Below are 23,731 nucleotides of genomic sequence, written 5' to 3'. Positions count from 1 at the left end.
CCAAGTTTAGATTCAATGGTTTGACTCCTAGCTGCTATCCGTACTCCTTCCCAGGAGCCAAATCTGAGTGCAAATATTGAGACTCCCTGCCTTGGTGGGCTCTCCGTTCATAATCAGGAATGCCCTTGAAGATCATCTAATCATCTACTGCAAAGTTCACAAAGCTCTCAGGGCGAGTCCTGCCAACAGATGTTTTTTTTTTGTTTGTTTTTTGTTTTTTGACACATATAGTGGTTTAAAAATAATCTCAATCAGTTGCCAAAGTTAAAAAATAAGAAACATTTCTGGTTTCTCTTGAAAAAGGTAAAAGGGAGGTCTGGTACAGTGGCCTTGCATTCATTATTATTATTTTTTTTTTGAGATGGAGTTTTGCTCTGTTGCCCAGGCTGGAGTGCAGTGGCACAATCTCAGCTCACTGTAGCCTCCACCTCCTGGGTTCAAGTGATCCTCTTGCCTCAGGCTCCCAAGTAGCTGGGATTACAGGCACACACCACCATACCTGGCTAATTTTTGTATTTTCAGTAGAGTCAGGGTTTTACCATGTTAGCTAGGCTGGTCTTGAACTCCTGGCCTCAGGTTATCTGCCCGTCTCAGCCTCCCAAAGTGCTGGGATTACAGGTGTGAGCCATTGCGCCCGGCCTGGCCTTGCATTCCTAAAGGCTGACTAGAAACCTGAGTGGAGTGGCAGCCGCCCTGTGGGTGGGTTTATGGTCTCCAAATTGCCGAAGTCCTCACTATTCCCTGTGCCACTTCCAACACCCAGGCAGTGTCAATTGCTATGCATCATCACACTTGTGTTACTATTTTTTCTTTTTTTTCTTGAGACAGAGTCTCGCTGTGTCACCTAGGCTGGAGTGCAGTGGCACAATCATGGCTCACTGTAGCCTTGACCTCCTGGGCCAAAGCGATCTTCCCGCCTCAGCCTCCTAAAGTGCTGGGATTTCAGGCCTGGCCACTGTAGTCACCTATTTTTCTAACAGTTGGAGAAAGTGAAGTGATTAGAGACCAATGTCTCTATGAAAGGTAGGAGAACAAAGTAGTCTTTTGGAAAATGGCTTGGAAAAGTCATGTGTTGCAAGAAAAATGGGCAAAGGGACATACTTTGGTGGCAATGACAAACACATCTATGAATTTGTCATGCAAAATGTGTCTTGCCCATTTCACTCATTTATGTACCTCTTTGGCCCCTGAGACAGTGATTTTGTGACCCTTAGTTGAGAACCACCACCTTGTTTTACAGATAAGGAAACTGAGGTCCAGGGAGTAACTGGCTTCATGCCAATTAGAGGCGCTGGGATGATGGTGCCCAAGTCAGGCTGCTTTTTGGAGCTTACCTCTGCTGGCTGACTGTTCGTCCCCATGACTACTGCTGCCAGCATCCTTCCTTGAGCCCCTCCTCCCACTAGCAGGGCGCTCTCTGTTGGGGGGCTGGTTAAAGATGTCTGAGTCATCACTGTGGACTTTGGGGGTTGTCCTCTGGGGTCTCTCCTTGGTGTTGGCACTCCGGCTGGTCCCCCGCCCTGGCTCACGCCGGGGGCCTTTATCCCCAGCCTCGGTCTCTCTGGGACCCTCACCGATGACATCGTCTGACAGGAGCCTGCCCTTCCAGGTCAGTGGCTTCTCGGGACTAAGCCAGAGGGGTTTTGACTTCCTGCCTTCCTGCTTCCTGTCCTTCCCGGTGGGAGAAGGTTGTAACCAGGACGGGGTTTTGCCGGGTGGCTCACAGATTTTTCTGCCCATGAGGTTTTCCAGTTGTTGGATGAGAGAGGGCTCCTCGTGGACAGGAGGGCACCTGACAGGTGGGGAGGTGGCAGGAGCACTGGGCATGTCACCTATCAAAGCGGGGGCTGCCGACAGTCTCAAATATTCCTCTAACTGGGACAAACTGTCTTTCTTGCAATTAGTTGAATTCTTCCTTTCGCCAGACACATCTCCTTGTGAAGACAGCTTTGCATCCACTAATGTTTCAGCTGGCTGTGGGCAACCGAGACCGAGCTCCTTGTCCCCGCTGGCGCCAGCCATCTCGTGGGCGCCTCTGCTTTCTTCCGAGTGAATGTTCATGGTGTTCTCCAGTCGCTCGCTCTTCTCGTTCTTCTGGTCAACCAGGATGCTGTGGTCAGCTGGGGCCTCCCTGTCTCCTTTGTCTAACTTGCCATTGAAGATAAGGTTTCTGTTGACGTAAAGCTTCACGTTCTTGGCACCAATGTCAAGATCCTGAAACCACAAGATTTAACAAAGTGAAGATGCATAGCATCAGACTGATGTATGAAATTTTGGAAGTCGGAGATACCAAAAAAAGAAAAGAAAATGTGAAATGCTAGAAACGCGAGCTTTTGAAAACGACAGTGCTGGGGGTGTGAAACTAGGCTTGGTCTCATTTCCGTGCGAACCGTTACATACTCTATAAATCAAAGGACTTTCACAAAGAGACGGACTCAATCGCTGCCTTCGTCATCATTACCTCCTGTTGGGACATTTGTAATAGCCTACTAATTGGTCCCCCTGCTTCCCGTCTCTTGCTACTTTAACTTGGACTTCACATTGCCACCAGAGTTAATTTTCTACCAGAGCAAATCTGTCCAGTCATTCCCCTGTGTGAAATCCTTCATGTTTTTTTCACAGCCTATAGCAGTGTTCTTTAAAGTCCAGTTCCTGAGACCATCTGCGTCAAAAAGCCTGAAGTGCTTATAAAACACAGCCTTCCTGGCCTCGGCAGGCATCATAATTGGGAGACCGTAAAAACAGAGGCTGAGACAAGGACTTGGGTGCAAGTCGAGTATTTGGCAGGTGAGTCCAAGAGGTAACGGGGAAAGTAAGATAGGGCAGGAAAAAGGAAACACTCAATTTTTTTTGAGCTGGTCACTGCTGTGGCCGACTGGTGCTCCTTCCCATGGGGGCCCTCTGCGGAACTCCAAGAACTCACTTTCCCCAACCCCAGTCTTCACCTATCTTAAAAATGGCTCCATCCTTGAAGCAGTTGCCAAAAACCTCGTGGCCCCCTTGATCCCTCTCTTTCTCACTTGCCCATCCGATCTGCCAGCTGTCCCTCGCCTCTCTCTTCAGAACACTTCCTGGGTCTGACCTCTCTGCCTGGAATGTGCTGCTGCCTTCCTTGCCCAGGCCACCAGGGCCTCTGACAGAGACACTACTGCCGCCTCCTAATTGGTCTCTCTGCTTCCACTCTGCGGTGTCTCCTCCAAATCCTGCACTCACACTTCATTTTCTATGCAGCAGTGAGTCTTTTTTTTTTTTTTTTTTTTTTTTAACTGAAATCAGATCATGGGAATCTTCTGCTTAAACGCATGTTGCAAGTGTCTCTCCAAGACTGGGACATTTATCCACTGCTAGTTCAAGGCTGCCCTCGGGGCACTGATGCACCCACACACGCACGAGCTGAGTGTGCTCCCACGGCAGAGCACCCCAAGAGCACCTGAGGCAGGGCGCTGTCCACATGCGGGGACTGTCCCACGTCCACAGCAGCTGCAGTCGGAAGGGAGCCAGGAGGATGCCGTGTGACGACCACTGCCTCAAGGGCAGCCTGTAGGTAACTACTGGACTCAAAACAAGTTCTCCAGGTGATTTCTTCACACGACAGGGTGCAGAACCATGCTGCTGATGGGATAAATTCCAAAGCCCTCCACGTGACATGCAGTAACCTTCACAAAGGGTCCCCACCTCGCTCTCCTCTCTCACTGCCAGCCTAAATGCCCCCATGTCACACAGGTTCAGCTCTATTCCTTCTATGCTTAAGATAAAACCACACCTCCTGCTACTGTTCCACTTGTCTCATCCTCTTTACAGCAAAACTCTTTTCCCAGCTTTATCAAGGAGTAGAATACACATCCCATACAATAAATTGTGCATATTTAATGGATACAGCTTGATAAGTTTTAACATGTGTCTACGCCAATGAAACCACCACACTCGAGAGAACAAACGTACCTATCACCCCTAAGGTTTCCTCGTGCCCCTTGGTAACCCCTGTCTCCCCTTCCTCCTTCCCCAGCCCCAGGCAACCACCTAGCTGTGGTCCCTCCCTATACACTGATCGTCCTTTCTGGAATGTTTACAGAAAGGAATCATGTTGCATGTAGTCTTTTTTGCCCGGCTCTTTCAGTCATCGTAACTGCTCTGAGATTCACCTGTGTTACGGGAACTGATAGTTCCTTTCCTTTCTACTGCTAAGGAATATTCCATTGCAGGGGTCCCCCATGATCTGTCCATCACCCTATAAGTGAATCTCTGAGTGTCACTGTCCCTGTGGCTCCTCCTCCCATTGGGTTTCCGCCTCCACCTCCACGTGGAACCCACCTGACCTGGGCACTGATAACTAGGGTGACGGTCCATCCTTGTCTGTCCGGGACAATTCTGATTTGTACCTGTTGTCCTGGTGCCATTATTAATGACTCTCAGAAGTGTCTGGTTCCTAAATTACAGGGTCCAGCCGACTGCCACAGGCAATGGGAATTTCTCAGTTCTGGGGGGCGTGGAGCGGGTGGGTGTGGCGGCTCGGCAGTACTCAGCAGCTTCTCCTCCTTTGCAATGGCTTTCCTCCCTGGGGCTTGTGTGGCTCTGTGCCCACTTGGCTTTCTTCCTGCCTCGCTGGCTGAGTCTGCCTGACTCCTGGGCTACTTCCTCTTCTTCGGCTGCACCTTGAAGGACTGGGCTGCCCGGGGCTCAGTCCAAGGCCTCCTGAGTGCTCTTCCCTCGCTCTCTAGATGGTCTCACTCAGGCCCCAGGCTCCCAGTTATTTTCATCTCCAACCCTGACCTTTCCACCAAGACCCAAGTGACTGCTTGGCCTCTCTTCCTGGATATCTGACAGGTATTCCAATATTAAAACGCCCAAACAGAATGCTCTCTTTTTTTTTTAAGAGACAGGGTCTTGCTCTGTTGCCCAGGCTGGGGTTCAGTGGCTTGATCAGGGTTCACTGCAACCTGAATTTCTGGGCTCAAGTGACCCTCCCGTCTCAGCCTCCTGGATAGCCAGGACTACAGGTGCACGTCACTATGGCCAGCTAATTAAAAGAAATTATTTTTTTGTAGAGATGGGGTCTCACTTTGTTGCCCAGGCTGGTCTTGAGCTCCGGGGCTCAAGGGATCCTCCTGCCTTGGCCTCCCAAAGCGCTGGGATTACAGGTGTGAATCACTGTGCCTGGTGTGCCCGAAACAGAATTCTGAAATCACCTTCTCCAAACCCAGTCTTCAACTATCTTAAAAATGGGTCCATCATTCGAGCAGTTGCTAAAAAGCTCACCGTCCCCTCGACCCCTCTCACTTTCTCACTCACATCCAGCGTGTCGGCACATCCCTCGGCTCTCTCTCCGGATCACAGCCTGGAGCTGACCTCCTCGCCCGAGTGTGCTACTGCCTGGGCCACCAGGGTCTCCCCCAGAGACACCACCGTTGCCTCCCAATTAGTCTCTCTGCCTCCACTCGGGGCTGTCTCCCCAAAACGCTGCGCTCACTTCATTTTCCACACAGCAGTGAGTCTTTTTTTAACAACTGAAATCAGATCCTGGGAACCTCCTGCTTAAAGCTGCCCAGTGACTTCCTATGGCACTGACAATAAATCCTACGCCCCTTCAGGGGTGCCCACTGACCTCTCTGACTCCGGCTCCTGGCACCTGCCTCGGTTCCTTGACGTGGCTCAGCCTGTTCCTGCCTTAGAGCCTGCACACTTGCCTGGCATGCTCTGCCCCAGACGCCCACAGCCTTGCTCCTTCTTCTGTTCAGGGCCTTCTGTGACCATCCCTCTAGAGCAGCCCCATCTCATCGGTCCCCTGTCTATCTTATTGCCCTGTTTGGTTTCCTTTTAGTCTCTGAATGGTCTTGCTTATCAGCTTTTAACTTATTTATTGTTTTTCCCACTCAAAGTTAGGCTCCAAGACAGCCGAGGCCCTGCCCGTCTTGTCCAAGGGCACATTGTAGCCACCCAGCAATTATTTTTGGGCTGGGTGCGGTAGCTCACGTCTGTAATCTCAATACTTTGGGAGGCCAAGGTGGATGGATCACCTGAGGTCAGGAGTTCGAGACCGGTCTGGCCAACATGGTGAAACCCCATCTCTACTAAAAATACAAAAATTAGCCTGGCGTGATGGTGTGAACCTGTAATCCCAGCTACTCGGGAGGCTGAGGCAGGAGAATCACTTGAACCTGGGAGGCGGAGGTTGCAGTGAGCTGAGATCGTGCCATTGCACTCCAGCCTGGGTGACGACAGTGAAGGTCCGTCTCTAAATAAATAAATATAAATAAATAAATAAATAAATAAATAAATAATTTACTTTGGAATAGCAAATGAATAAACACAGTATTCTCTCCTGGACAGCACTGCTCTCTCAACAGTGCTCTAAGAACGAACCTGATCAGAAAAGCGGCGGTCTGTGGGTTTCACCTCCAGATCATTTATTTCCCACATTGCCTTGGCTTCTGATTTGCTCTTGGGAGATGGCATCCGAGACCCCGGAGATGTTCACCTATACTAACCTCCTGCTTAGCCTTCCCGAAAGCTAGGTGAGTAGGAGCTAACAAATTTCAGGATCACTGAGTTACAGGGGTTTCTGCAGCAATTTAGAAGGAGAACTTCCAGCCTGCGTTACGCCACAGGAACTCGGCTTCAATTATCCAATTGCGGATGGCAGGCTACTCTTTGCCGACTGTCAGAAAAGTCGATTCTCAAAGCACTCTTTTACATGTTTATATGGATGGATTCTCTGTTTAGCAGAGGCACAGAGCAAGTGCATGCTGTGAATTCATTGGGAAACAGCTATTTGAGACGGACAGCATGGGCAGTTTTCAATGACTGGCCGTGCAAAATTACTACCATAGGGACATCTGGTGAGACAGAAACACCTTCCTTTAAAGAGGTGGTGGGTGATGGGGAAACCACCTAGTCCAGCACAGTCACAAGGTGGGCATCCTAGCTTTCCTAATAGGGTGCCCGACTTCTTTGACATGGCCACCCATCTTCCTTCCCCAGTCCAGAGCCCATCTGACCCCGAGCCATCAGCTGCCCTGTCCCCACCAAGATGTCTGGTGGAGAGGGAACTGAGAGAGGGAAGCAGGCGCAGGCAGGGGTCAGGCAGGTAAGAGAGAGGAGTGGGCTCAGATGGAAACCAGTGGTATGCAGGGGTCACGGGGGAGGCGGGAGGGTCATGCCCTGCCTGGCAGCTCTGAGCTCTGAAATGTTTCCAGCACTCTGCAGGCCAAACAAGCCACATTCATGGGCAGATGTGGCCCAAGGATCACCAGAGTAGGGTCCCTGTAGGGAATGAATATTAGTCACTTCTCTGGATATTCTGTTTAAAGGATAACAGACTGCCTTGTCCTACACCATCCTCAGAACAATCCTGCAAGGGAAGCATTAGGGCCCCATCTTATGGATGGAGAAACTGAGGCACATGCCTTCCCCAAGGTCACATGGCTGGTGTGTGGTGAGCCACTATGGCTGGCATGCTAAGGTCTTAACTACCATCTTTCTGTGGGTCAAGCTAGAGTCCAAGAAAGCCACAGTCCTGGCCCATGCTAGCCTAGCCACTGTCAGGAGCACCTGTACCAGTGGAGCTCTGAGCCTCCACCCTTTTTAAACATTTTATTTTTATTTTTTGAGACGGCATCTCTCTCTGTCACCCAGGCTGGAGTGCAGTGGTGTGATCTCAGCTTACTGCAATCTTTGCCTCCCGGGTTCAAGCGATTCTCGCGCCTCAGTCTCCCGAGTAGCTGGGATTACAGGCACGCCACTATGTCCGGCTATTTTTTGTATTTTTAGTAGACACGGGGTTTCACCATGTTGGCCAGACTGGTCTCGAACTCCTGACCTCAGGTGATCCGTCTGCCTAGGCCTCCCAAAGTGCTGGGATTACAGGTGTGAACCACTGCGCCTGGCCTTTTTTTTTTTTTTTTTTTTTTTTTGGTAATAAGTCCCTGTGGGCCAGGCGCAGTGGCTTACACCTGTAATCCCAACACTTTCGGAGGCTGAGGCGGGCAGATCATGAGGTCCGGAGTTCGAGACCAGCCTGGCCAACATGGTGAAACCCCGTCTGTACTGAAAATACAAAAATTAGCCAGGCGTGGTGGCAGGCGCCTGTAATCTCAGCTACTCGAGAGGCTGAGGCAGGAGAATTACTTGAAACCAGAAGGTGGAGGTTGCAGTGAGCCGAGACTGTGCCACTGCACTCCAGCCTGGGCAAAAGAGGGAAACTCGGTCTCAAAAATAAAAAAAAAAAAAAGAAAAGAAAATAAGTCCCTATGGACGAACTGTCTCCTACCCCACCTCAGCCCCCACCTCCACCTCCACTGGGTGGCGGGCGTGTGTATGTACGTGGGTTCCAGTCCTTCGAGACATTTTTCTACATATTTACGTATATACTGCATAAGTGTCATTATACCACAAGGGTGTGCTTAGCGGCTGTATGAGAGCCACATCTGCCCCAGGAAGAACGCAGGATGGAAGATTCTGTGAGTCTGGATTCCTCCACACCCCCCCCAAGTGCAGTTGTGTATAAAGGACATCTTTAGGAAAGGATCCAGGGGGAAAATCCTCTCCTCATGAACCAGCCTGCTTCCTCCCCCTCCAGTCGTCGGAGCTTTAACCCCAGGCTCTTTCTCCCTTGTTCTGTCTTCTTCCAGGAAGTGCACGATGAAATTCCTTCCTGCCAGAATGTCTTAACCTTTAGAACCTTGTGTCTCTCAATCTGCGTGCGCGCGCATACGCGCGCGCGCGTGTGTGTGTGCGCCTTGTTTCTTTGGTGTGAATATTTTTTTTCCTTCCTTAACTAGAGTTATTTTTATGCCTTTTGTTCTTGCTGCCTCAAACCCCCTTTGCAATGGATTTTGAAAAGGATACTTTGAAACTCTGTGGCTGGTGTGTAATTAATGGGAACACCTTTCCTGGCCCACATTTTGTCCTTCTCTTCCTTCTTTACAGTTGGCAAGAATCAACTGTGCTGAAACTGTAAAGCACTTTTAATACAATATTAATATTATTTCAATCTAAGTAATTAACTCAGCAAGGCCACTTTCCTCCCTGGCCCCAGGGTAGAATGGCATGTCTTTTGCAATGAACACACAACTGCCCAACAAAGATTCATGGTGGCACGTTTCCACTGTGACAACAGCGAAGCACAGCTGTGGGCTTTAGCATCTTAAGTCACTTTCTCTGGAGAGGTGCACCTGCCTTTGGCGCAGCCAGTACAACCTGAGAACAAACCTCTGGAACGAAACATTGGCTAGGCCCAAATACTACATGCCAAGGTGGGTCCGTTAAGGTAAATGGCGCCTTGGCAGGCGACACAACTGAATTTGGTCCAGACGTGCACTGGCTGGACTTCAGGCACAGCCCAGGGAGCCCACACTGCAGGAGTCCCACACTCTGGGAGTTGTGTCATTGGCTGGGAACACTCACTGGCACCTCTGCAGAGCAAAAGCATGGGCTGCTGTCCTTCCTAGCTCTTTACCCGGAAGTGCTAGCTCCAGAACAGGAAGGAGTCAGGGGTTCTGGGCCAGGGGTTTAGGGTTTGTCTCCCGGACTCACTGCTTTTATCCCAACTGTAGGTCTATCGAGGTATGGAGGGCTATGGGGGCGGTGAGGTGCTGTCTCCCAGAGCGCTGCCACGCACACATCAGGACCTGGCTCAAGGACTGACTCCTCCAGGGAGCCCTTGGCCCTCCCTGTCTTCCCCTCCTCCCCGACTCTGGTTGACTTGAGTCTTCCTCTGAGGTTTCAGTGTTGGGCTTGCAACCTGGTTCTCTGCACCTACTGCTTAGCCGAGTGTCCACAGACACACGCTTGTCCTCCCCAGGAGGCAAGACCTTCAAGGACAGGGGAAAGGGCTATTCCTATCTGTCCTGAGGTCTTGCTTTGGGGAATAAACTTTCAGGTAGTTCTGGTTTCATTGGGGAGTGACCTTCATGGTCTTTTACATGTCCCTTGGGAGGAAGGCCAGTGAAAACCATTCTTTGTGATGTGAAATTTAATTTCCTAGAAGGGACAGAAGAAGATGGTAAGACACTGAGACATTTAACAAACACCTACTATATGCCACACTCTGGGAAGACCATGCCATGCCCCACCTGGCATCACAGACTCAGGATAACGAACGTGGATGGGATCCGATTAGTTCACACACTGGTGGTCCTCTGGCTGAAACCATGCTCGTTTAGCTCACCAAGCATTTAAGAATTTTAGAATTATTAGTAATATCTACAAATTGCGAGCTTTCACATAACAAGGTGCATTTCTGGCCTCTGTTGAAAAACTTAGGCTGTGTGGCAACACCGGGTCAGCGCTAACATGAGGAGTAATGGCTGCCCTCCTGCAGGGCCTGGCTCTCCAGTGACAATGGTCGCTCTATAGAAAGGCAGGGCTGTGCCGTGTGCGGTAACTCATGCCTGTAATCCCAGCACTTTGGGAGGCTGAGGTGGGCGGATAATCTGAGGTCAGGAGTTCGAGACCAGCCTGGCCAACATGGCGAAACTCCATCTCTACTAAAAATACAAAAAAATTAGCCAGGTATAGGGCCATACACGTGTAATCTCAGCTACTCAGGACGCTGCGGCAGGAGAATCGCTTGAACCCAGGAGGCAGAGGTTGCAGTGAGCCGAGATCGTGTCACTGTACTTCAGCTGGGGAACAGAGTGAGACTCTGTCTCAAAAAAAAAAAAAAGAAAAGAAAAGAAAAAGAAAAGCAGGGCTGTGAAGTGGGCACCAGAATGCCTGGTAGTCATGTGATCGTCAGCAAGTTGCTCTGCCTTTCTGTACCTCAGTTTCCCCATCTGTAAAATGGAGCCGGTAACTGCAGTACCTGCCTCATAGGACTGTTGTGCAGAATAAATGAGCTGATTTACATAAAGTGCTTTAAATGCTGCTTGCCACATATGCAAGACACAGGAGTTACCCTCATGTCTTGTACCTAATGTACCACACTTAAATGTATAGACCCATCAAGGCTGGCTGCTCGGGTTGGCATGGCTCAGAGACAATGCTTTGCAGGGCCCAGTGCAGCAATCCCCCTGTTTCTGGCAGAGGTTGGCAGCAGCCATAGGAGGAGCCCCATGCACTCTGAGGTCAAAACTCAACTAAGTTTGGGTTGAGGCCCTGGCATGCAAATCTTGTAATTTTATTCAATGCAGCCCATACTGTATGGGAGTATTTTGGTGTTGGGGGGCAGGGGTGGTAGGGGAGGGTCCTGGCCTGTGTGGGATGCAAAGGAAGCAAGCCAGGGTCCTCGCTTTGAAGAGCTCACAACCAGCTGTAGGTGAAGCGGTCACATGCTCAAATGCTAGTGGCACTGCAGCCATGGGGGTCTGTGAGCTGAACAACGCATACCCTCAAGTCCAGAGGAAGCAGGGAGCATTCCGCTCCAGCCAGTGGATAAAAGAGAGGGAATATTGCCAGGTCATCAAAAGCCAATTTCCAAATGTTGTCATTAAACAATTCATAAGCTGTAAACACCGTGAGGACCAAACCGAACGCATCACAGGGCAGATTTGGCTGGGGGTGCCTGTTTGTATGTCAGAAACTCAGGACCCTAAGGAACACCCTCAGGAAGCAGGGACTTGGTGCCAGGAAGGGTGTGGCTGGAGACCCCCGGAAGGGGCCTGAGGCAGGCTAGGGGTACGGGGAGGCTTGTCTGTGAAGTCAGGCTCAAGCTGAACCTCAGTGTTTTGAAAGGCAGGCTTGTAACAAGACAGGTCCAGTATTCCAGGCTCTGGGGATGGCAGGAGCTAAGGCAGAGGGGAGAGAAGAGTTTTATGAGGGCCAGTGGGAGGTCAAAGCTATCTAAGCATGAAAGAGCCAGAGAGTCAGATTTTGGGGTCAGGGAGTGGCGGAAGTCACCAATGCAAACGCATTCAGGGTCCAGGCAAGTACCGCAAATGAGACAGGCAATGGGGTATAAGGACAACAGTGTCGCTGTGACTCAGCTCCACTCAAGTTTCCAGGTATAAATGTGGGATCTTCTAGTTTCTCAAAAAATGCAAAAAACTTCATATTTTCATGCAAAACCTCCCAATTTAAAAATGTTGGCTATTAATTCAAATAATTTTGAAAACATGTGATCCAGCGGAAGTCTACCTGTGAGCTGCATCTGGTGACCGGTGCACAGCCTCTGAGTCCAGCCTTCTTCCCAGGATGCTCTGGGAGGCATGTGACAGCAGTGGGTCATGGTTGCTCCCCTGAGGCATTCTGCAGCTGGGAGGCCCTGGGCTCATCCCCTTCATTGCAGGGCCCCTGGGCCTCCCCTGCCTGGGCACGAGCTTGCAGGGGCAGGCAGCGTATCAGTGCTGATTCCCAGCACAACGCCTGGGCTTGGGGCAATTGACAAACCTCTGCTGATGAGAGGAGGGGCTGAGCCCATGAGCAGTGGAGGGGAGGATGGGGATACACGGGAATAAGGCTTCACACAGCAACAGGAAGAAGGGAAGGGATGAGCTGGATTGGGAAGGAGACTGGTTTTGGAAATCGAACTGGTAGGACTTAGAGATGCCTGACAGTGAGGGGCAAAGGGCAGTCAGAGGATCAAAGTTGTGAGCCAGGAGCTGGCGCAGACCGAAAAAGGAAGTGGAGAAGGAAGCCTGGCATGGGTGGACAGACGGGCAGGGTTTGGGTGTGCCAAGTGGGAGTAGTGTGCATTCACAGTAAGAAAGGCCAGAAATAGCGATCCAGTGGTCAGGCCTGCAGCTTTGATATGTGGTTAAGTGTCAAGGAAGGTTTAAGTTTGGGAGCTGATGAATAAATTCAACAGCATGTGACTCCTATGTTCTTAGAGAAAAAGAAAAAGTACCTAGGTCGGGTATGATTTTCTATCTTCCCTGGTGATTTTTCCCTCTTTCAGAGGCAGAACTTCAATTTCCCATTGAAAATCCAGCCTTCTCTTCATTTCACCTCATGTGGATAATGTGGGCCCACCCCAGGTAGCAATGCAGGTCTGACCAATAATAAGCGCTAGATTGCAGCTTTCATGAGGATAGTCTCTTTCTGCGGGGGCTGCTGAAATAAACATGAACCTGATGCCACTGGGGGCTACCACGTGGAACCTGAGGATGAGGCCAGCACAGAGGGGAAGAGAGCTGAGTGATGGAGGGAGGCAGATTCCTGATGACATCATGTGAAATCCTGGATGCCGCCATACCTAAAGCCAGCCACCCAGCGTCTTCTCTTACATGAGCCAAAGACTTCTATTTTGTGCTTAACCCAGTTTTAATTGGGTTTTCTGTCTTTTGCTACCAAGAGAATCCTGGCTGATAAAACAGCCCTTCTACTGAGAACTCCAATCAACGGGCTCAGCTACTGAGTCAGTCCTGGCCAAGGCTGGCAGGAGGCAGGTGGGAAGCTCCACCCTCCAGGCGATCTGTGATTTCTCCTGCTGTGCCAGTCAGCACCTACACCTGGGTGAGCAGCCCTCCCTTGCCCAGACATCTGCCTACTTCCAGTTGCAGCCTGCCCACCTGGTCTGCACAGCACAGGACATGGGTCTCAGCTTCCATGCTGGCTCTGCATCCACTTTCATTCTCTCTAGGAGCAGAGCCTGGCTCTGAATCCCCATGTTCTTGTGGGGCTGCTCTCTTTAAAGGCTGAATGTGGCTGGGCCCAGTGGTTCATGCCTGTAAATCCTAGCATTTTGGGAGGCTGAGGCAAGTGGTCACTTGAGGTCAGGAGTTCGAGACCAGCCTGGCCAACATGGCAAAACCCGTCTCTACTGAAAATATGAAAATTAGCTGGGCATGGTGGCGCGTGCCTGTAGTCCCAGCTACTCAGGAGGTTGAGGCAGGAGAACTGCTTGAACCCAGGGGGTGGAGTTTGCAGCGAACTGAGATCGGGCCACTGCACTCCAGCCTGGGTGACAAAGCGAGACTCTGCCTCTAAATAAATAAACAAATAAATACATAAAGGCTGAATTCTCTGTTCACTTCTCCTTCCCCTGCTGGCTGGGGACCCACTTTAAGGCTGACCCTCTTGGAAGTCTCATGGCTACCATGTCTGTACCTACCTGAGTGAGGACTCTGCCCACAGACTGTACTCACTGCATCCCACCCAACGGAAAGCACCCTCTGGCCATTGGCAGTGGCCTAGACCAAGCCTGAGGTCCACAGCTCAGGAAGCTTCCCACGCAATGGGGTCAGTCCCCTTTTCACCAGTTGCCCTGCTAAGATCCCCAGCATACTTCCTGGACCCCACAGTGCCCAAACCCTGTCATGGGGCAGAGCCATCAGGCCACACTGACTTGGGTGACCAAATGAAGGTGACATCTTTGACTTCCGAGTCATTGCAATGTTTGGTCTTGGTTTGTATCAGATCCAAACAAACCAAGTGTAAAAGAAACAATTTTGAGAGAATTAGGAATGTTTAAACATGAAGTGGGTATCAGAGCATGATAATTAATTATGGCCATGCATGATAGTGCCATCAAGGTTACAGAAAAATAAACAAACAAATGTCTTTTTTTGTTAGAGATGTATACTGAAGGATTTATGAGTGAAATAGTGTGATAACTACAATTTGCTTTCAAATGTTAGGGGGATACGTGAAACAACAATAGCAGAATGTTGGTAATTATTGAAGCAGGTGATGGATACATGCCTCATTACTAAACTAATCCCTTCACTTTTACATTCATTCAAAAACTTCTTCCCAGAAAAAGGCATTGCTGAAAATGCAAATAGTCATAGGATGAGTTGAGTCTACCCAAAGGGCACCCCAAGAGCACTGACACCCTCATCCAAGCCACCACCATCTTCAGCTAGGCTGTTCTTAGCTAGACTATGTCTTGAGCCTCCTCTCTCTGGGCTCCCTCTGCCCCCTGATCCATTCTCCAAATCAACCAGAGTAGTCTTTTAAATTCCTCAATCAGGACCGGGCGCGGTGGCTCACACCTGTAATCCCAGCACTTTGGGAAGCTGAGGCGGGAGGATGACTTGAGGCCAAGAGTTTGAGACCTGCCTATCTCTGCAAAAAATAAAAAAAAACTAGCTGTGGTGGTGTGCACACCTGGAGTCCCAGCTACTTGGGAGGCTGAGGTGGGAGGAACACTTGAACCCAGGAGGTCAAGGCTGCAGTGAGCCATGATCACGCCACTGCGCTCCAGCCTGGGCAACAGAGAGAGACTATCTAGAAAAACAAACAAACAAACAAACAAACATCATCCATCAGATCATGTCACCCTGCTCACAAGCCTCCGGCAATGACACTAACAACTGACCCTTGTACAGAGGGCGGGAGGCCAGGAACGACTGGAGCACTTTACATGCATTCACTGGACATTTTCTAGATAACGCTGAGGCATAGAGATGTGAGGTAACCTGCCCCAGGCCACATGGTCTCAGATGGGCTGGCTCTGACCATACTATATTCTGCCTGTCTCCGAATCAGATCCAAACCTGCTGGCCCACAGGATCTTGTCCCCACCTCCCTCTGGGACCTCCCATGACACTCCTTGTTCCCCATGCTCCAGCAACTTGGCGAAACCACAGTCCTTGAACTCCTGCCACAGGGCCTTTGCTCCTGCTATGCCCTGCGGGGAATGCCCTTCCCACAGATGCCCCATGGATGCTCCTGGTCATCACTGAGCTCGGGGAAGGACTCTGGCCACCTGGCTCTAAGCAGCCCAGCCTCCTCCTCCCTGTGGCCCTCATTCACTGTCCTGTGTTATTGTCATGGATGGTGGCAGGGGTGGGGATGGTACTGGGATGAAACTGTTCCATTTCAGATCATCAGACATTAGATTCTCATAAGGAGCATACAGCATAGACCCTTCACATGTGCAGTTCCCAATAGGGTTTCCATGCCTGTGAGAATCTCGTGCCACTGCCGATCTGACAGGAGGCAGAGCCCAGGTGGTCATGCTGGCTCATCCGGGGCTTACCTCCTGCTATGCGGCCTGGTTCCTAACAGGCCTCAGACTGGTACTGGTTTGTGGCCCGGGAGCTGGGGACCCCTGGCCTAGACCACATTACATGTCACAGAAATATGCCCCTGGAGAAATGTAGCATTTATTTTTCAAAAACAATTTAACGAGTGCCTTTCTGTATATGAAATATACCCTGGGTGCCCGTCCTGCCTGGATGCTCACTGCTGTCCCACTTCCTGGTGTGACCAGGCTGGAGGCGGCACTTGCGTGGTGACGCTGTGGGTGATGATGGGGATGGTGTGCTTATCTGTACTGTCACACATAACTAATATGACTATTATAAAGGCAAACAGATGGAGCACGGAGAGCTGCTGGAAGCCCACTTTTTGGATGAGTTATTACCTACTATAGAAGGGAGACTATCGGTTTCTTCCTCCCAACAGATGCCACTCTGCAGGAGAACCAGTGCCGTGAAAAACCAGAGAAAGACAAAGTGGACCTCAAATTCCCCTCCCCGGCTTTGTCTCTTACCACCTGCTAGCTGGGCAAGTCACTTAATCTGGGGAACACCAAAAGATATGACACACATAGTAGCACATCCTCCTGAGCCCACGGCAGACGTGGCTGATCAATCATCGCACCCTTTCCTCGATGAACCAGAAAGAAGGTTCCAGATCTTTCTCAGGACGGCACTCCAGCAAGCTGTTTCCCATCAGCGTTGGCAAAAGAGACACAGCCTATTTGCCATCTGGGATCTCACTGTCCTAAGTTCTGGCTTCTTCGTCTGTAAGATGGGAAATACCACTACCTGCCTCATAGGATCACTGGGGGTTAATTGAGATGATTCATTTGTTCAGTTATTCATTCATGCATTGAATATTTACTGAGTGCCCACAGGGTGCCTATACGTGCCTGATACCTACGGCACTGAATAAATGGCAGCTGTCACAAGTAGAGGCATCTGTTTGCTGCCTTCTGTGCACTTCTGCGGCGGCAGTGCAGCCTCCACGTCCTCACTTCGCCTCTCCCATCCCTCTCCTCTGGCCCAGCTGACGCTTACAGCATCACCAAGTGAGGGGGGAAGGAGCCCGTAAATGCTAGCGTGAGGATTTCACAGGCAGCACATTTCCCAATAAAAGAGACTCCCCTTTTTCTAATCCCTTCCTTTCTTCCGTTCTAAATAAGCCCTGGTTGGATTAGCTGCCCACATTTAACTTTTCTTCTTCAGATTCCCATACACAAAACACCGTATTAACAAGCCACGTCTACCAGGCCAAGCTATATTTCCTCTAAACTCTCATTTTATCTCCTCTAAAACACACAGTAATAGCATCCTCTGGAGAATATTAAATCAAACCAACCTGCAGCTGCATTTGTTTGCGCTTTTCTGCTCCTGGTAAATTCTGGCAACAGATGGGTGTGTGTTACATAAGTGGTGCCCGGCAGGAGCCGCAGTCCTCCACACTCCAGCCTGGGTGCGGAAAGACCTCGGCTCTCAAATCCCTGCAGCCAACAGCTCCCCCACGCACCTGTGACGACACCCCAAGCTCCTGAGGGACTCTTAAGACCCTATGCCATTTTAGACAATTCTATAAGCACAAGGAAGGCTGAGCATAGGTTAAAGAACAAAGGCAGGCCCTGGCCAAAAGGGATGAAGCTTATCTTTGTTGTAATCCTGCACATAAAATCTGCTTTCCTTGCCCTGAGATATATATTCAGTGACAGGGCCGAGCTGCAGGGCACAGGCCTGGGCAGCTGGCATTGTTCCATTGCCCATTCCAGAAGAGGGTGCTGATGGCCACCAGCCAGGAAGCACTGAGTGGGACTTGGAATGAGAGGACCCGGCCCCAGATGCTCGCAGTGTGCAGTGACTATGTGGGCTGGGGCTGCATTCCGGGGTCTGAGGGCCAGCCTCTGAGCACACAAGAGGCCAGGGCTGGCAAGTGGAGAAGGCGGGTCTGACAAGCCCAGAGAAATTTCCACAAGTTCCCAATGGCTTGGCCTTCTTTTTTTCAAGTTTAAACTTCAGGTGTTTGTTTAAAAACAAACAAGCAAACAAACAACCTCAAAGATCAGAAATGAGAGAAAGCTCTGGGCAGCACTGTGTGTACACACAGCTGGCCGGGGCTGCCTGTCCTGTTAGTTTCCTGACTCGCGGTGCCTCACAACTGACAGGTGCTCGGGACGTGATCACTAGGTGGATGGACAGCTGGTGGGTGGCAGAACTAGCAAGAAGCAGCTCAGGAAGGGAGGATCGGAAGGAGGGAAGGAGGGAAGGAGGGAGGGAAGAGGGGAGGACTGCCTCTCTAGGACTAGGTTCCCAGCTCTGCCTCCAACCTGCCATGTGGTCTTGTGCAAGCCACCTAGACTCTCCTATCCTCTCATCTGGATATCAGTAAGGATAACACAGCTGCTTATGGATTATTAGGAACATGAGCTCATTCATTCATTCATTCATTCATTCATCCATCAACCACGTATTTCTCCTTTCACTAGGGCGGGAGTGGAAATGACTCGGGGTGGAGACGTCTCTTAAGGGGTCCATGGTGGCCTGGGAAAGTAGCCATAAATTCCGGTCAGGAGATGGTGGAACATGTTCATGAGGTCCCAGAGAAGTGCAAGGGGCAGGGGGCAGGGGGCAGGGTCGGCTTCCTGGAGAAAGTGACGTCTGGGTTTCCAGGAATATGAGGCAGAGATGGGCATTCTGAGTTGAGTGAGATGTGGGTGTGAGGGGCAGGGATAAAGGTATCACTGCCATGGTCAGGGGGTGGAAAGCCAGGGCAGCCTACATTCTGACAGGAGAGAGGCAGGGCCCAGCGTGAGGGGATTAGGAGGCTCTGATGTCACACTCAGGGGGTTGACCTTGATCCTCTGGGCCAAGGGGAGGCTCTGAGGGTTTGAAGCAGCAATGATGTGTGACTGGATCTCCCTGGAGGCTGCTGGAGACAGACTGGGTTGGGCCTAGGACCAGTGAGAGCGATTAGGAGGCTATGTTCTTTCACACCTCCATGCCTGTGAACAGGCAGGGCCCTCCATCCAGGATACACTTTCTCCTTTCCTGCCTCGGCTGACTGCCATTGTCCTTTGCCATCACAGCTCAGGCGTGTGTTCCTTCAAGAACCTTCCCTGATCTCTCCCAGCCTGAGGCGGGCTCCTTTCTCCACACTATGCACAGTCTGGGGCAGGCTAGCTCAAAAAGAAGAGTTTTGTTTGAATTGCATGGTGGTTTAAAAAGAACTTAAATTAGCTACTGACATTTACAAATAAGGAAGGCTCATGTCAAAACTCAGATATCCAGCTCTCTGGGCATGTTGGGAAGATCTGGCAGAACTGGCTGGTATTCTACAAAGCAACCCTTAGTTGAAGCTGAAAAGTACCCTTCCCTTTCCCTAGGGTATGGGCTTGCCAGTCTGCCATAGTCCTCACCACTCCCTAATGTCTCTAGCAAGACTGAAGGTGACGCTCCATTCCTATTTATAATCTCACTTGAACGATTGCTTCCCTTACAGATTTGAAAGGAAAGTACAACTCTTGCCCCTATGTCTACCATAAGAGGGGCAGATAGGCCAAGAGAATTCCTGTCCTTCCTCACTATTTAGTTCCCTGATGGAACTATGAGTGCATGAAAAACAGCCCAGAGAAGGAAGGAAAGGGTGTGGGCACAGGCAGCAGCATGAGGGTAGATAGTGTGAGGTTAGAAAGGAGGGTGTGGATCCTGCAACCGGAGGTGGTAGGTCCAAAGGTAGCAAGTTATCTCAATTGATCACAGTCAGTTACAGAACTAACTCCTTTTTCCATTCTATCGCCGCTTCTCATTACTGTACTTGACTAGTCTTTAAAAAAATAAAAAATAGAACCAGAGGGGCACAACAGCCAGAGGTCAAGGGCCTGGCTAGTCACAGTGAGATCCACAGAACAGGAAGACTGGGATGCCTGGGAGCTGGCTGGACCTGCAGAATCTCAGGCCCTGCCCCAGACCTGCTGAATTAGAACCTGCATTTTAGCAAGATCCCACGGATGAGTCAGTCAGTGCAAGTTAACATTTGAGAAGTGAAGGCTACGAGAAAGGGCCTGGAGTCCGAAGGCAGGCGTTCACATTCTCACTCTGACACTGACTGGCTATGTGACTTGGGGCAAGTTACATAATCTCTCTGTGTCTCTGTTTCCTTATCTGTAAAACTGAGTCTCAGCTTGTATTTTTCCAGTTCCCCCAAGGGTGGCCTGATACCACCTCCCAACGCCAGCAGCCGGAAGCTCTGTCCCTGGGGGCTATGAGAATGCAGTGTGAACCTGCCACCAGGCTCCTGCTGCACACGCAAGGCCAGCAGGGCCTCCATGTATCCATTTTGCAACTTTAGGAACCAGGCTATTGGCAAACTGCTAAGCGTTTCCATCAACCCAGTGCCCAGTGGGGAACCAGCGCCTGTTACTTACGCCATCAGCAGTCCAGTAATTCTGAACCTTGATCTTGGCCAGACTGAAGTCCCCCAGCTGTCTTGTGTTTCGAATAACAAAAAACAGCTGGAGAGGCGGGCGGAAGGGGCAGGTCCACGGGGAGGAGTCTTTCTCATCCTAGAAGGCCAGCAAGAGAGGGAAATCATTAGGCACATTTCTGCCTCTCCCCAAAGTAAAATGGCAGTGGCTCTTTGGCTCACGAAAACCAGGAGAGGCCTGGTGAGGGCTTAGGGCAGGCAGCCAGGCCACCCCATTGCCATCACCCAGGCTGGGGACTCAGATCACCCTGTCTGGACGGCACTTCACAGCAGGCTACTGACCCCGTCCCACCCCCTGCACAAAGCTGCCACACGGACCCCTCTGATCTGCCAACCAGATGGAATTTAAAATGCAGCGGGCTTTATTTTAATCAACTTAATCGGCTTTGAGGAGAGCTCTGGGGGAGGGGAAAGACGCTAGAGAGAAGGACAGGACACTATTTGATTAACCTGGCAAACAGAGCCTTTGATTTTCTTTTGTAAAACACTGCCGAATTTTAAAATTTTTTAAATAGAAAAGAAAGAAAGCCACTGGCTCAGGCGTTGGCTGGGCCAGGGCCAGGGCACTGAGCCCTGGGATTTATTCTGTTCCTTTCTGGGTTTCCAAGCTTGGAGGCTTCAGTTTGCAGACTCCCCCTGACGGAGGCCCCAGGGGCAGGTGAACAGGGACGCCTTGCTGTCATTCTCATTCGCACTGACAAAATTGCATGTCATGAGTGCTTTGGGTGCAGATGGAAAAAGCTAAACTGGGGGACTTTTCTCAGCCCCAGCCACCTTTTCTTGGCTTTCTGCAATACCTATTCACTCTCCATTGGGACAAAACTCACAGCTGCTCCCAAACGTGTCCACGCTGGCTTGACCTGGTGCCTTGGCACAGGGTGGGCCTCTGCTTGCTTGCAATTCTCGCAATTCTCTTCCTAACCTTCTCAATCTGGGGAATTCAGCAAATCCAAGTGCCCTTGGCTCCTTGCAGTCCCCGAGCTTGGTGCCTACCTCGGGGTCCCACGATCATCTCTTTTCACATCCATGTCATGCCCTCATTCAGCCGTGAGCTCAAGGGAAGGGGTCGTGTCTAGTTATTCCAGAACCCTAGGCTTTTAGCAGTTTCTTGGCACATGGAAGATGCCAAAAAAAAAGAAAACACAACTCTTTGTGTAATAAATAAATGACTAAGTGAATGCATAAATGGAGTGTGCCTCCTAACATCTGCCCTTTCATTAAAGCTTTAGGGAGGAGACTGTAGGCCAGGCGCGATGGCTCACATCTCTAATCCCAGCACTTTGGGAAGCAGATGGATCACCTGAGGTCAGGAGTTCAAGACCAGCCTCTCCAACTTGACAAAACCCTGTTCTCTACTAATAATACAAAAATTAGTTGGGCGTGGTGGGGCATGCCTGTAATCCCAGCGACTCAGGAGGCTGAGGCAGGAGAACAGCTTGAACTCGTGAGGTGGATGTTGCAGTGAGCCGAGATTGTGTCACTGAACTCCAAACTCCATCTCCAAAAAAAACCCAAAAAACAAACAAACAGAGAACAGACTGTAAGCTTTGTTTGGTTCATGCAATGTTAAAAAAAAAAAAAACAAACAAACACACACAAATTCATTGCCAACATTTAAAAATGGGGAGATTCAGAGAGGTGCAGTGGCTCATACTTTTAATCTCAGTGATCTGGGAGGCTGAGGCAGGAGGATCGTTTGAGGCCAGGAGTTAGAGACCTGTCTAAGTAATATAGAGAGACCTTGTCTCTACAAAAAAAATTTTTTTAATTAGCAGGGTATGGCAGTATTTGCCTATAGTTCTGGCTACTCGGGAGACTGAAGTGGGCGGATCGCTTGAGCCCAGGAGTTTGGTACCACTGCACTCTAGCCTGGGCAACACAGTGAGACCTTGTCTCTAAGAAAAAAGGAAAAATATGAGGGCCGGGTGCAGTGGCTCACACCTGTAATCCCAGCACTTTGGGAGGCCGAGGCGGGTGGATCATTTGAGGTCAGGAGTTCAAGACTAGCCTGGCCAATGTAGTGAAACCCTGTCTCTACTAAAAGAAAAAAAAAATACAAAATTTAGCCGGGCATGGTGGCGGGCCTGTAATTCCAGCTACTGGAGAGGCTGAGGCAGGGGAATCACTTGAACCTGGAAGGTGGAGGTTGCAGGAAGCCAAGATCGCACCACTGCACTCCAGCCTGGGTGATGGAGTGAGACTCTGTCTCAAAAATAGGTGGTGGTGGAATGGGGAGATTTCTCCAAATAGCCAGATTTCCGGCGCCTCTGCAGACTCAGAAAACATGGCAGCTCAGGAGCCCTGATGGCCGTGATGGCCGTTTCCTGGAGCCAAGAGTGTGCAGCCCCTGAAGCCCGCCATTCCCCAGGGCTCCACGGTCCCCACCACTCCCTACTGCTTCACATCCACCTCGCTTCCCTCTTCTGCCTCTGCCTGGCCCCTGTAGGCATTGAGTCTGTGGTCCTTGTTTAGGGCAGCAGCAGCAAGTCCCATCTGCCAATAAGCAACCTCCGCGGGCCTGACACTGGCTGACTTGTCCCTTTTATCTCAAAGGGGCATCGCCCTGCATTTGAGAACATCTCGACAGACTCCCCGCCACCAGGAACGTGCCTGCTACTTGACAGAGCCAGGGAGGGAGGATTGGCTGATCTGGGGTTTGATCAGCCCCCAGGAGATGGGAGGCCCAGGCTCCAGCTGCGGTGGAGGACAAAGGGGGCTTGTTTCAGTGACAATGGTGCCTTTCAGGAGGGAGGAGGTGGCTTTTGTTAAGGGGGAACGATGAGTTCAAGGGGTTCTGACTTATTCTGGCAAGTTTCTCCAGCTCTACAAGAACTTCTAGTGCTCTGGGCAGCTGCGAGGGGTCAAGAAACCACATCCCCAAATCCAGCGGGTGAGTCTCATTCCTTTGCTGAGTGGGGGCCTAAAATGGGTCACTGTGGCTGCCTGACAAAGGAAGAGACTGATGGCTGACCCTTAGATGTGGGCTAGGGGACTGTAATTGATTTCCCTTCACATTTCTGTCAGCAGGAGGAGTAACAGGAGGCCTAAGTGGGAATTGTGGTGTTCAAAGTCAAAGAACATTAACCTGAGGATAACTCTGGGCCTCATTAGCACCCCAGCCTTCTGATGTTTTCTCTCCACAGACAGGATCTCAGAGAGAAAGGCTTATGGGAAGCTGCCCAGGACTGACCTGGCACATGCTGGGAAAACCCCTCGGTGCCAGGGCAGGAGGCAGAGCATCTGCGGCTCCTCCCTCCCCATCACAGGGGGTAAGGAATACAGCAGAACGGGAATCGGGCGCCTTCATGCTGCTGTTACTGCCCTTGGTTCTGGCTTCTTTCACTTGGAAACCCCAGGAGGTGGGCATTGCTGTAATGCATGTGCTACTGACCAA

The 23,731-nt window shown here is 50.6% G+C and overlaps 1 protein-coding gene and 1 long non-coding RNA gene across 9 annotated transcripts in view; one reads left to right on the top strand and one right to left on the bottom strand.

Annotated features, from left to right (window-relative positions):
* Positions 1–23,731, bottom strand: part of KATNIP (katanin interacting protein) — a 233,211-nt gene that overhangs the window by 39,240 nt on the left and 170,240 nt on the right. For all 5 annotated transcript variants that reach the window (XR_012428739.1, XM_045381681.3, XM_005591524.5 and 2 more), the window contains 2 exons: positions 20,279–20,416; positions 1,335–2,214 (listed from right to left, as the gene is read on the bottom strand). Coding sequence is in view for 4 of the 5 variants with exons in the window: in XM_045381681.3 (XP_045237616.2) it covers positions 1,335–2,214; positions 20,279–20,416 (1,018 nt within the window). In the remaining variant the exon portion in view is untranslated. The remainder of the gene's footprint in view (positions 1–1,334; positions 2,215–20,278; positions 20,417–23,731) is intronic.
* Positions 23,134–23,731, top strand: part of LOC101866346 (uncharacterized) — a 69,818-nt gene continuing 69,220 nt past the window's right edge. For all 4 annotated transcript variants that reach the window (XR_012428742.1, XR_012428740.1, XR_012428741.1 and 1 more), the window contains exon 1: positions 23,134–23,227. This is a non-coding gene — a long non-coding RNA (uncharacterized lncRNA). The remainder of the gene's footprint in view (positions 23,228–23,731) is intronic.

Source organism: Macaca fascicularis, chromosome 20, assembly GCF_037993035.2.
Source record: "Macaca fascicularis isolate 582-1 chromosome 20, T2T-MFA8v1.1".
Taxonomy (NCBI): domain Eukaryota; kingdom Metazoa; phylum Chordata; class Mammalia; order Primates; family Cercopithecidae; genus Macaca; species Macaca fascicularis.
This window is presented reverse-complemented; position numbering and strand designations above follow the sequence as displayed.